Genomic DNA, 13312 nt, shown 5'->3' on the forward strand with positions numbered 1-13312 from the left:
CCCAGGCTGACCTGGAATTCACTATGGAGTCTCAGGGTGGCCTCAAACTCATGGTGATCCTCCTACCTCTGTCTCCCCCAAGCGCTGGGATTAAAGGCGTGCACCACCACGCCCGGCCCATTCTTTTAGTGTCACATTTGTTAGGATTGTGGAGGCTCCAAGAAAGCTTGTCCCCGCAAGACTCACATCACTGCTGTCCTTTGAGATTGAGGAATTGTGATCTCCTTCACACAGATTGCTGTCGCCGTGGAGGACTGCGTGCTGGAGCAGGCATCCCCAGCTTGTGAGGACCACTTTGCATACCTCTTCCCACCCCGTGTCTGGTGACTCTGAAATTGGCTACGGTGAAATCAGCAAACACTGAAAACCAGGGCCGTCTCTGCTCTAGCCCCTTATTCAGTATCAGCATATCCCTGGGTAGTCATCAGTTAGAAAGTATGCCTTTACAAGGGAATCTGTTCCTCCTTGTTTCTAGGCTGAATGTAAAATCCCTTATATTGTGCTAATGGGACTAAGAACTATTTTTATTTGCCTGTGATATTCTTGGTTTCTAATAAAATGTCCCAGGCTTTAGTGAAAAATAAGAAAAAAAATGAAGGAAGGAAGAAAGGAAGGAAAGCAAGCAAGCCAGCCAGCCTTTAAAATGAGTCTTGTTCTGTCTTCATTACTTACTTGGCAGCTTAGGCTGTCCTGGAACTCACTGTGTAGTCCCAGGCTAACCTTGAACTCATGACATTCCTACGCCAGCCTCCCGAGCGTTGGGATTACAAATGTGAGCTCCCATGCCCAGTTTAAGATTTCTGTGTTTGGTTTCTGAAAAGCGGTCTTTCCCTTGTATTTCACCGTCTTTCTGAAGTGTTACTTATGAGCCAGAGAACCATAACCCAACACCACCACCTGCTGACAGCTCTCCAAATTGCAAGTTGAAGTTCTGGAGGGGTCCGCTGAGTAGATGTTGGAGCAGAAGCATTATCCTTGACGTTCATTTGAGATGCTTCCTATAGCCTCTCCATTCAAGTTCTATATCTTGCTAAGAATTATCGGGCTTGACTTTTTATTACAGACACAACATAAATAAGAGAGGTGGCAGGATTCCCATGACTCCAGGGTCACAGCTGTTGGGGGTAATGTCTCCGGGCCCTCATACCAGTGCTTCACAACTTTAGTTTGCATGTCATTCATCCAAGGGATCTTTTTAGACCATAAGTCCTAACTCAGGTCCAGGTGGCCTCTAAGGTTCTCTATGTCTATTAAGTTCCAAGATACTGTCATTTCTGCTGGTCCATGGAGTCCAGTTTGACTAGCCAGTGGTTGGTCATGGAAGAGGAGGAAATGCATGGAGAGCCTTTAGAAGCTGTCATTGATATGGGAACTGGCTCAGAGGGTCATGAGAGTGAGTACAGCTATAACTCAAGATGCAAGACCACTAGAGGAGAACAAAAGGTGACCAGAACAGAGAGAGATGGTAAAAGGAAACATGTTCTGTGAAAGCAGAAAGGAAGTTATGTTGGGGAGAGGCACAAGAGTGGATGGAAGTAGGGGAAAGAGGCAGGAGAAACAAAAAACAAGCTTTGCTTGAAAACATCATAATGAAGCCCAATTCTTCATATGCTAATAATTTTTTTTCATTTTTTTATTGACAACTTCCATAAAAATATATTCTTTTAAAAGGTTATCAGAGCTGGGCATGGTGTCACATACCTTTATTCCCAGCACTTGGGAGGCAGAGGTAGCAGGACCACTGTGAGTTCAAGGCCACCCTGAGGCTATGTAGTGAATTCCAGGTCAGTCTGGGTTAGAGAAAGACTAGCCCTCTACCTTTACTAGCTCAGTATTACCATTTGCAGTGTGCCTTATGACAGGACACACTCCAGTCTGCCCAGATGGCATACTGGAGGACCACTGTAATCAGATGACATAGACCCTGTTTTAAGGGGAAATTTGAGTTCTCTCTCTCTCTCTCTCAACCTCTCGCCATTTTTTCTTTTTTCTTTTTTTTTCTTTTTTGTTTTTAGAAGGTAGAGTTTCACTCTAGCTCAGACTGTCCTGGAATTCACCATGTAGACTCAGGGTGGCCTCGAACTCACAGCAATCCTCCTACCTCTGCCTCCCGAGTGCTGGGATTAAAGGTGTGCGCCACCACGCCCGGCGCCATTTTTTCTTTCTGTGCCTGTCTCACTCTGCTTGAAAATAAAATCATGGTTTTTTTAGAAAAATATTTTAGAGGCTGGAGAGATGGCTTAGAGGTTAAGGTGCTTGCCTGTGAAGACTAAGGACCTATATTTGACTCTCCAGATCCCACGTAAGCCAGATACACAAAGATGAGGCAAACACAAGGTCGCACATGCCCACACTAGGTAGTGCAAGCATCTGGAGTTCAATTGCAGTGGCTGAGCCTTGGCACACCTATTCTCTCTCTCTCTCTCTCGCTTGCTCCTTCTAAAATTTTTTTAAAATGTGGTTAATATATTTATTTGCAAGGAGAAAGAGAGAGAATGGGTGTGCCAGGGCATCCAGCCACTGCAAATGAATTCCAGATGCATGCACCACTTTGTGCACCTGGCTTTGTGTGGATACTGGGGAATTGAACCCAAGTTGTTAGGCATTGCAGGCAAGTGCCTTTAACGGCTGAGCCATCTGTCCAGGCCCTCAAGTGGTTTCCTAAAATACCCAGAAACCACATGTACTTAGTGGGTACCACTAAGTATACATAGTATAGAACCCTTGAGAATGAGGCAGAAAATTATAGTAGCGTAATGTTTTATTACTGATATGTTATTTCTCATGCATTATTACATATTTTATTAATTTGGGACCAATTATTTTATCTTTCATTTTTCTAGGAAAACGGTTGCTTTTATATCAAATTCTGTTTTCTTTTTTGCAGCAGTCTTAGGCCATTTCCTTTCCTAACGACGAAAACAAGGATGTGGCATGTGTCAGGAGGGCTGCCACTCCCGACCGGTGCCCCTGGCAGCCCTGGCTAAGTGATCACAGCACTTCTGACTTCCCTGGTTTATTGACGGTCTTTGACACGTCTCTTGGTGTTCAGTTCTTCTCTGTGGAGAGGACGGTGGGATGACAAGAGAAGTAAAGCTTCAAAGGAACCATGGCATAAATAGCACATTGTGGCAGGATCTGGGGGTGCTGGCTCCCTATGGCTCTCTTAGTCTTCCCTCCCTCTTCAGAATAGGAGCTTCCTCCCCTCATTCCCAGACATGTGTGGACACTGCTAGCTTAGACCCAAGCATACTGGACCGTGTTCAACCATGTGGCCTTGAACAAGTCGCCAGCCTTCCTGGTATCCTTGGGATGGTGATGAGGAAGCTTCCAGACGATGTTCTGATTTTGGAGTTCTGTTTTGAGTTGCAGGTAGTCTGGTTTGATGATTGGAGCTCAGAACCTGAGGCCAGAGAGCTTCCGGACCTGGAGCAGCACTGGAGAATCATATTGGGGTGCTGTCCGCTCAGGTAGCCTTCGTGGGCTGTGATGAGGGGGCATACTCAGAAGCCGTCTGTGGGGTTGGGATTCATACCTCCACCACAAGAACCAGGCAGGGCCGCAGAGAAAGATATCACACTGACTGTGCATGGCCTCTCTGGGCCTGAAGTAGGATGGAATCCAGGACCGGCTCCATGTGTGACCCGTAGGGCCAAATCAAGCCCTCTTGTGGCTGATGTGAGTAAGTCACCCTGGGCTGGGCACTCCTGTAGAGGTGCCCCAGGGGGTCTTCACTTGGCCTCACTGTATATCACCTCTCAGGTAAAGCATTGCTGAGAATCTCAGTGTCTGTATGACACAGGTATTTTGTCATATTTACTTAGTGAGACCAGGAATCAGCCCTGTACTAAACATATATATTATTATTATATTATTATTATATTATATTATCATTATATTATTCCATTGGGTTCTCTTGACAGCCCTGTGGAGAGATGAAGAAAGATCCTGAGCCCTAAACTATCTGATTCTATTTGTTCCCTTGTCCCCTCAAGGCTTACTATGTTCATCTCATGGTGGCGCTCTTTTATGTGTGAAATGAACGTCTTTATATGAACGTGTAGAAAAAGTTTGTGGTATAGTATGTATGATGTGAGGTGTGTGCACGTGCATGTAGAGTACACGGGCGGTGTGGTATGCATGGTGTGAGGTGTGTGCACTTAGATGTAGAGAACGCATGTGGTGTGGTAGGTATGATGTGAGGTGTATGCACACACACGGTGTGAGGCGTGTGCACATAGATATAGAGAAGGCATGTGGTAGAGAACATGTGTGGTGTGGTACATATGATGTGAGGTGTGTGCACATAGATGTAGAGAAGGCATGTGGTGTGGTACGTATGGTGTGAGGCATGTGCATGTAGATCTAGAGAACACGTGTGGTGTGGTATGCATGGTGTGAGGTGTTTGCATGTAGAGGTAGAGAACATGTGTGGTGTGTTGTCTATGATGTGTGTGTGCACATGGATGTAGAGAATGCATGTGGTGTGGCATATATAATGTGAAGTGTGTGCACATAGATGGAGAGAATGCGTGTGGTGTGGTACGTGTGGTGTGAGGCGTGTGCATGTAGATGGAGAGAATGCGTGTGGTGTGGTATGTGTGGTGTGAGGCGTGTGCACGTAGATGGAGAGAATGCGTGTGGTGTGGTATGTGTGGTGTGAGGCGTGTGCACGTAGATGGAGAGAATGCGTGTGGTGTGGTACGTGTGGTGTGAGGCGTGTGCACGTAGATGGAGAGAATGCGTGTGGTGTGGTACGTGTGGTGTGAGGCGTGTGCATGTAGATGTAGAGAATGCGTGTGGTGTGGTACGTGTGGTGTGAGGCGTGTGCACGTAGATGGAGAGAATGCGTGTGGTGTGGTACGTGTGGTGTGAGGCGTGTGCACGTAGATGGAGAGAATGCGTGTGGTGTGGTACGTGTGGTGTGAGGCGTGTGCACGTAGATGGAGAGAATGCGTGTGGTGTGGTACGTGTGGTGTGAGGCGTGTGCACGTAGATGGAGAGAATGCGTGTGGTGTGGTACGTGTGGTGTGAGGCGTGTGCACGTAGATGGAGAGAATGCGTGTGGTGTGGTACGTGTGGTGTGAGGCGTGTGCACGTAGATGGAGAGAATGCGTGTGGTGTGGTACGTGTGGTGTGAGGCGTGTGCACGTAGATGGAGAGAATGCGTGTGGTGTGGTACGTGTGGTGTGAGGCGTGTGCACGTAGATGGAGAGAATGCGTGTGGTGTGGTACGTGTGATGTGAGGCGTGTGCACGTAGATGGAGAGAATGCGTGTGGTGTGGTACGTGTGGTGTGAGGCGTGTGCACGTAGATGGAGAGAATGCGTGTGGTGTGGTACGTGTGGTGTGAGGCGTGTGCACGTAGATGGAGAGAATGCGTGTGGTGTGGTACGTGTGGTGTGAGGCGTGTGCACGTAGATGGAGAGAATGCGTGTGGTGTGGTACGTGTGGTGTGAGGCGTGTGCACGTAGATGGAGAGAATGCGTGTGGTGTGGTAAGGTGCTTGCCTACAAAGCCAAAGGACCCAGGTTTGATTCCTCAGAGCCCACATAAAGCCAGATGCACAAGGTGGCACATGCGCCTGGAATTTGCAATGGCTAGAGGCCCTGGTGTGCCCATTCTCTCTCTCAAATAAATAAATAAATAAATAAGTAAACAAATAAAATATTTTAACAAAAGAATCACAGGGCCATTTTAAGTCTCGAGTGGTTGCAGTCTCCATGGCCACGTGTTCTCTTTGGTTTGGCTGTGTGTGCCATAACTGCTCCGGGAGTTTTCTAGCCACACCTCTCCCTCCACACATGGTGACCACCCTTTGATCTACTGAGCTTCGGTGACAGAACCCTGTCCTCAGTGCCATGGCCTGAGCCATTCTTTCCCAATGCAAGGATTTCCCAGACACCATCCTGACCGGTCCTCACTACAAGGCTGAGTTTATTTTCTCTGTATAGTTCTCTGTAAGCACAATGTACTGCATTGCAGGTGCATGGCTCAATGTTCTTAGTAAACTTGGTGATTCCTTTTGCAACTTTTGTTTGTTTTTTCAAGGCAAGGTCTCACCCTGACCCACGCTGACCTGGGATTCACTCTGTATTTCCAGGCTGGCCTTGAACTCATGGTGATTCTCTTACCACTGCCTCTCAAGTGCTGGGATTAAAGATGTGCACTACCATGCCTGGCTGTTTTCAACATCTTTATTGACAACTTTTGTACATAGAGACAATATACCATGATCATAACCCATTTCTACCACCCTCCCTTTCTCCCTCTGTTTTCCCTCTCCACTGAATCCCTCGTTCTTTTCAAATATTCCCTCTTCTATTTTAATGTCATTTCCTCCCTCCTATTATGCAGGTCTTGTGTAGGGCAGCATCAGCCACTGTGGGTCATGAATATCAAGGCCACTTTATGTCTGCAAAAACATTCCTCCCTTTCTTTTGGCTCTTACATTCTTTCTGCCACCTCTTCCTCAGTGGTCCCTGAATCTTGGAGGGTGTGACAGAAATGTCTCAGTGCTGAACACTCCACTGTCAATTATTCTCACTACTTTGGTGAGTTTTGAATCACCCTAGCGGTCAACACCATCTGAAAAGAGAAGCTTCTCTAACCAAAAGCGAGATCAGCATTAATATATGGGTATAAACACGTTAAACTCGGTGATTCTATGAATCACGACCTGTAGGGCATTGCTACCACGCCAAAAGTTCTCTCATGCTTATTTGCAATCGGTTCTTGTTCACATCCTGTGTCCAAGGCTTCGCAGCTAACCTTCTTAGCTTTATAAGCTGGTGAGGTGGCTCATTCCTGTAATCCCAGCACTCGGGAGGGTGAGATAGAATTGCCAAGAGTACAAGGCCAGATCAGCTAGTGGGCTAGTATGAGACCCTGCCCCAGACGCCTCATATAAATTGAACTATGTCACATATAGTTTATTGCATTCGGCTCTTTCACTTAGAATAAGTTATTTTTTTCTTCCTTGAGATACATGTATCTATAGTTTTATTTATTTATTTATTTATTGTAGTACTGAGGATTGAACCTAGAGCTTTGCATGTTCACTTCTGACTGTTATCCCCAGTCAACTTTTTACTCAGTATTTTGGGCATGGTTTCATTAGGCTGCTCATGCTGCAATCCTCCTGCCTCAGCCTCTGAAGTAGCTGGTATTTCAGGTCTGTGCCACCATACCTGGATATTCCTTTGAAGTGCTGAATAATGTCCCAGTGTATAGAGATGACATTTTGTTTATTCCTTCAATAGCTAATGTATATTTAGGTTGCTTGAGCTTGAGGTCATTATGAAGCGGATGCTATAAACTTAAGGCCGTGAAGGCATTCAGCTCTTGAAAGTTAATGTGGCAGCTTTAGCAGATCTTCATCACCGAGTGACATATAGCACCTCCTTCTACCTTTAGTGACAACTGCCTTGCCATCCGGTCCCAAGGCAGCATGTCATTTCTGAGGCAGTTTCTGTGCTAGCCAGGAAAAAGAACCGGCGCCCCAGTCACGAATGCCAGTGAATCTCAGTGACGAGTTTCTCCTCCCCTCTTGTCCATGCCACACGTGGTAGCTTTGTGTTCCTAGAGTAATCCCCCGAGACAAGCTGCTTGCAAAGAGGAAAGGTTTCTTTGGGCTTGAGTCTCTGAAGGTTCTGCTGCTTTGGGCCTGGGGCGAGGCAGTGAGTCACGGCGGGAGTATGCGATGGAACGGAACTGCTCACCTCCACCAGAGAGCCGAGAGAAGGGAGAGGAGCCCAGGTCCCATGACCTCCTTCAAGGCCACTGCTCCAGGGACCCAAGGACCTTCCACTAACTTAAAGGCTCCACCACATCTCAGTAGTGCCACTCTGGTCCAAGCCTGTGCCACATGGACCCATGTGGACATTTCTCCAAAGCAGAACCACACACACCCACATCCTGGTAGGCCATGCCTGCTGCTTGTACTGTCTGTCCTCAAGATCCTGGGCTGCTGGCGTTGACCCTGTCTGGAACATTGCATGTGTCTGGAAACAGAAGGGACAAAGGTGAACCATGCAGCTGTGCCTGCGAATCCCCCTCATGGGAGTTAGTCACAGGGCGGATATTATGAATAATCGTTTAAATAACTAATGACAGTATTATATAGGTGCATGCATACATACATACTTATATATCTGTGTCACTGGGGCTGAGAGGAGAGAGAGAGATAAAGAGATAGATGTGGTTTTGCTCATAGCTGCCTAGAGCTGGGGTGAGATAAGGGAGCAGATCTTTCAAAATACCCCACAAACCAAGGATTCAGTTTCCATGTTGTATGGCTTTAATATATAGAATAATTTTCACCGAGGCACCAGGAAAAGTTTGCTTGGAGAGACTGTCTTTCAAATATTTCTCCCTGCACCTTGTGCCCTCTGGGGCATTAGCAAGCCTTTTTTTCCCTATCTTTAGGTTGAGACATGCTAGTGTTTGTTTTTTTTTTTTCTTCGTAGCTGTCTTCTGGGGGGACATTGCTCTGGATGAAGAAGACCTGAAGTTATTTCACATTGACAAGGCTGGAGATTGGGCCAAACCATCCATGAAGGAGATGGGACACAGCACTGGTAAGTACAGTCCCCTGCTCAGGCCCTGCTGGGCAGCACTGGTAGGGCACAATGCTCCAGGCAAGAGTAGATTTAACCTGAGGTCCCAGGCTCCCCTGTGGAAAACCTGGAGGATTGCCCCTCCTTCTCTGCTGGGGCATGAGCCTTTCACTTAGCTGATTCTTACAAGAAGGTCATTCACTGCTAGAGGGAGTTCAGCCTAGAGTCCAGTGTTAGTTCTTAGGACTCTGGTTCTGCTTGTCTCAGACTGAGCTCAGAGAATTTCTGGGTGGACTGGATTTAGATTATGTCTGGTGTTACCTTCAATAAGGTCTAGACTGGGAAGAGAACTTTAACCTTGGGGTATTGTGCACCTGGTATTTTGTTTGTTTGTTTTTCGAGGTAGGGTCCTGCTCTAGGCCAGGCTGACCTGGAATTCACTGTGTAGTCTCAGGCTGGCCTCGAACACAATCCTCTCACCACAGCCTCCCAAAGGCTGGAGACACGGAAGCCTTTGCCTAGGACTTGAGAAGCTAGATTCCTTCCAGCCTTAATGTGCCGTGGCCATGTGTAAGGACTTTGGTCCTAGAAGAATGCTATAAGCCTGGGTCAGAATCTCAGGTGTTGGGGTTGTATGACCTGAATTAAATTTCACATCTAAGCCTCAGTTTCTTCATCTGCCAAGTGGGAATAGTAGCAATCCTTCTCTCAGAGTGAGGTCTTGAGGACACAGGGAGAGAATATTAGTAAAGTGCTAAACACATCGTAAGTGCCAGTCCTTCATATTTGCAGAGAGAAGGTGGATGCAGGATGGTTTGGGACTGAAGTGATGAGTGGGGGAAATCATCACACGTGAAGGGAATCTGGGGACTTTGGCGCAAAGCCCTGCAACATTGGCTGACGTCTCCTCCTTCCCAGGCTCGATGTGCGCTTTTCTCCAGTGTGTTCTTGTGGCAAGGTGATTTTATCCTGATTGCTGTCCTCTGAGGGCCCGTTGTGCTTTGTATGTACCTAGAATAGTTGGTTTATCTTCAGGATGGGAATATTTTTATTGATTCTGCTGATTAAACCAATACTGTTTGGTTTAAAAAACAAAAAAAGACAGTACAAAGACTCATATGTGGAAAGGAAAATTCCTTTCACCCAGCCCCAGGGATTGTTACTGTGATCTGTTTTCTGGATTCCTTCCAGTCTTAACATGCCTTGGATGCATATGCAAATATATACACACACAGATGTACATATGTATGTGGACACAGGTTTTTTTTTTTTTGGAAGAAAGAGAGAGAGAGAGAGAGAATTGCTCCAGAGCCTCAGCCACTGAAATTAAACTCTAGATGCTTGCCACCTCGTGGGCATGTACGACCTTGCACTTGCCTCATTTTGTGTGTCTGGCTCATGTGGGATCTGGAGAATTGAATATTGGGTCCTTAGGCTTCTTAGGCAAGTGCCTTAACCGTTAAGTCATCTCCCCAGCCCTGTGGATGCAGACATATATATTACTGGCAATTTCCATAATTGTAAACAATATCCCATGGTAGTTCCCTCCCTCCCCCCACTTTCCCCTTTGAAACTCCACTCTCCATCATATCCCCTTCCCCTCTCAATCAGTCTCTCTGGATGCAGGTTCTTTTTTTTTTTTTTTTTTTTTTTTTTGAGGTACGGTCTCACTCTAGTCCAGGCTGACCTAGAATTTATTATATAGTCTCAGGGTGGCCTCAAACTCATGGCAATCCACCTACCTCTGCCTCCCAAGTGCTGGGATTAAAGGCATGCGCCACCATGCCTGGCCCTGGATGCAGTTTTTAAGCATACAAGACATCCCTGGGCATACTCTTGTGTAGCGCCCACTCTTGCTCAGCATCTGATCATGGACCACCTCTCATTGTGCCCTGTGATCACTCTCATCATCCTAACGGCACTAGTGACCCACGTGCAACTCTTCCACTTCCTCTAAGCAGGCTGAGTCCCTTGGTTGCTTTATTTTTTCTACTGGAAATAATGCTTCTAAGGAAGAAGTTTGTATATACAGCTTCCAACATTTTCTGGATTAAAAATTTAGGCCATGGAGAAATGGCTTAGTGGTTAAATGTGTTTGCTTGCAACACCTGACAGCCTGGGTTTTATTCCACGGTACCCACGTAAAACCTATGAGCACAGAGTGGCACATGCATCTGGAGTTTGTTTGTGCTGACAGGAGGTGTGCCTGGACTCTTCCTCTCTCTCTCTCTCCTTCTCTGTGTGTGTCTCAAATAAACTCTTTAAAAACAAATTTATAAAGGAACCACACCTTCAGCCCTGCTAGCTGAGTCCTGGTGTTGTGGGAAAGGTTGCCTTCTTAGCTATAGCTTGTCTCATTTCAAGCTTGGTAAATGCTCCTGTTGCCTTTCTTGGAGTCTGGGAAGGGAGCTCCAGGAGAAGTGCTGAGGCCCCTGCACTGGGGGTGGGAAAGGGCCAGGAACCTGCTAGGGAGGCTCCAGAAGCCCCTCCCTGCTTCATCCTGTGAACCTGGGACTACTTTCCTGACTATAGGACACAGTGATGTCCATTCCCCAGAGGCGCTCCGGTCTCATTTCTCAGAAGTGCCTATGTTCCAAGTTTGGTCAAAGGTAAAATCCAGACCAGAGCACAAGTTTCCCAATTCCCAGGGTTGCTGTTTCCTCCCCTCACCAGGCCACCGCAGTATTGCTAGCAGTAAGGAGCAGAGTACAACTCCTAAAGTACCCTGCAATAATGAGCCAGTCCTGGGGTAGGAGCCCACTCAGGTGACTGCACTGGCCACCAAAGAAGCCTCTTCTGGGGCTTTGGAGAACCAAGGAGGGACCTATATCAATGTTCACTAGAGGCCACAGGCTTGAGTTCCAATATGCCTCCTTGCCCTGGTCTCTTCTATCTTGCTTCCAGACTACCTTCCTGGCAGCTCTACAATACTGTACTATATAGAATTGTGTCCCCTGAGTTCATGTCTTCTGAGGCCTTAGAATGTGTCCTTTTTTGGAAGTAGGGTCTTTGTAGACATAATGAGTTCAGGCTCCTTTTTTTTCTTTTTCTTCTTCTATTTATTTATTTATGTACTTGAGAGAGACAGAGAGGGGGAGAGACAGAGAGAGAATGGGCAGACCAGGGTCACCACAACTGCAAACAAACTCCAGATGTATGTGGCTTATGTGGGTCCTGGGGAATTGAACCGAGGTCCTTTGGCTTTGCAGGCAAATGCCTTAATTGCTAAGCCATCTCTTCAGCCCTATTTCTTTTTCTTTTTTTATGAGAGAGAGAGGGAGAGATTGAGCGTGCCATGGCCTCCAGCCATGGCAATCGAACTCCAGATGCGTGTGCCACCTGTGCCCTTGTGTGCTTGTGTGACCTTGTGTGTCTGGCTTACAAGGGGCCTGGAGGGTCAAACATGGTCCTTAGGCTTTGCAGGCAAGTGCTTTAACTGCTAAGCTATCTCTCTAGCCCTTTTATTTCTTTTCTTTTCCTTTTCCTCTTTTTTATTTTTATTTTTTTAGGTAGCGTCTCACTCTAGTCCAGGTTCACCTGGAATTCACTCTGAAGTCTCAAGGTAGCCTCAGACTCATAGCAATCCTCCTACCTCTGCCACTCAAGTGCTGGGATTAAAGGCATGTGCTACCATACCTGGATTCTTTTTTATTTTATTTTTTAAAAAATATTTATTTATTTGCAAACAGAGATAAAAGACAGGCACCAGGGCTTCTAGCCACTGTAAATGAACTCTAGATGTATGTACCATTTTATGCATCTGGCTTTACGTGGGTACTGGGGAATGGAACTCTGGTCGTTAGGCTTAGCAGACAAGTGCCTTAACCACTAAGCCGTATCTCCAGCTCAGTTTAGGCTATTGAGATGTGATCATCCTGGGCTTAGAGTGGCCCCTAAATCCAGAGACTGGAGTCTTTATAAGACAAGATGACAGAGAGAGGAAGGCCATGTGAAGATGGGGCACTGACTGGAGGGATGCAGCAACAAGCCAAGAACATTCTGGAGTGTCAGGAGCCACCAGGGCTAGAAAGACACAAAGGAGAGGTCATCGAGAGGGCGCATAGTTCTTCCAGCACCCTCACTTCAGCTGTGTACCTGCAGAGGCCCTTGAAGTGAACAGATTTGTTGAATCCACCCAGCCTGTGGTCACTTGCAGCTTTGGGAACCCAGTACATCTTAGATCTCCTCAGTCATTCCCATTGCTTATCAGGAAACTTCCTTAGTCTGGCTCCCAGGACCCTGCCTGCTCTGACCACAGTCCTCAGAGCCAGGCTCCCTTCCCCTCTGGTGCTCCTGCCAATGACAATGACAGTGACATCACGTCTGTCCACACCCTGAGCTTACTTCCTCCCAGCCTTACATTCCAGCTACTCAAAAGGCCCCATTCTACAGACAAAGAAATGAAGGCCAGAGCAAGCCAATGACTCATCCCCAGCTCTGCAACTGGGGGCCATTGTGACACCTCTTTACTCAGCACAGCTGCCAGCTGCTGGAGGCCACCTGGTTGACAGTGTTGTTGAAATGGCCTCATTTTCTTGGGTGGGGGGGTGTTCTGTTTTTTCCGTTTTCACATTGGCCCATTCCCCTGCCCTGGGAGTGGTGGCGGGAGGATGTGGTGGTGGCATTTGGATGTGTGTGGGGCCAGGAGGCAAGAGCCTGTCTGTCAGGGAAAGAGTCCTTCTGTGTGTGTTTGATTTGCTGTGAGAGAATGGCGCTCTGGGCAGGCATGGGCCAAGCTGCCCTGTGAATGGGGCC

At 47.2% G+C, this 13312-nt stretch overlaps 1 protein-coding gene across 1 annotated transcript in view; it reads left to right on the plus strand.

Moving 5' to 3' along the window:
• Tll2 (tolloid like 2) overlaps window positions 1-13312 on the plus strand; it is a 152257-nt gene that overhangs the window by 26682 nt on the left and 112263 nt on the right. Inside the window, exon 2 of the mRNA XM_004669918.2 lies at window positions 8468-8578. Within this exon, the coding sequence (XP_004669975.2) occupies window positions 8468-8578 (111 nt within the window). The remainder of the gene's footprint in view (window positions 1-8467; window positions 8579-13312) is intronic.

The sequence above is a fragment of the Jaculus jaculus genome, chromosome 1 (genome assembly GCF_020740685.1).
Source record: "Jaculus jaculus isolate mJacJac1 chromosome 1, mJacJac1.mat.Y.cur, whole genome shotgun sequence".
Taxonomy (NCBI): domain Eukaryota; kingdom Metazoa; phylum Chordata; class Mammalia; order Rodentia; family Dipodidae; genus Jaculus; species Jaculus jaculus.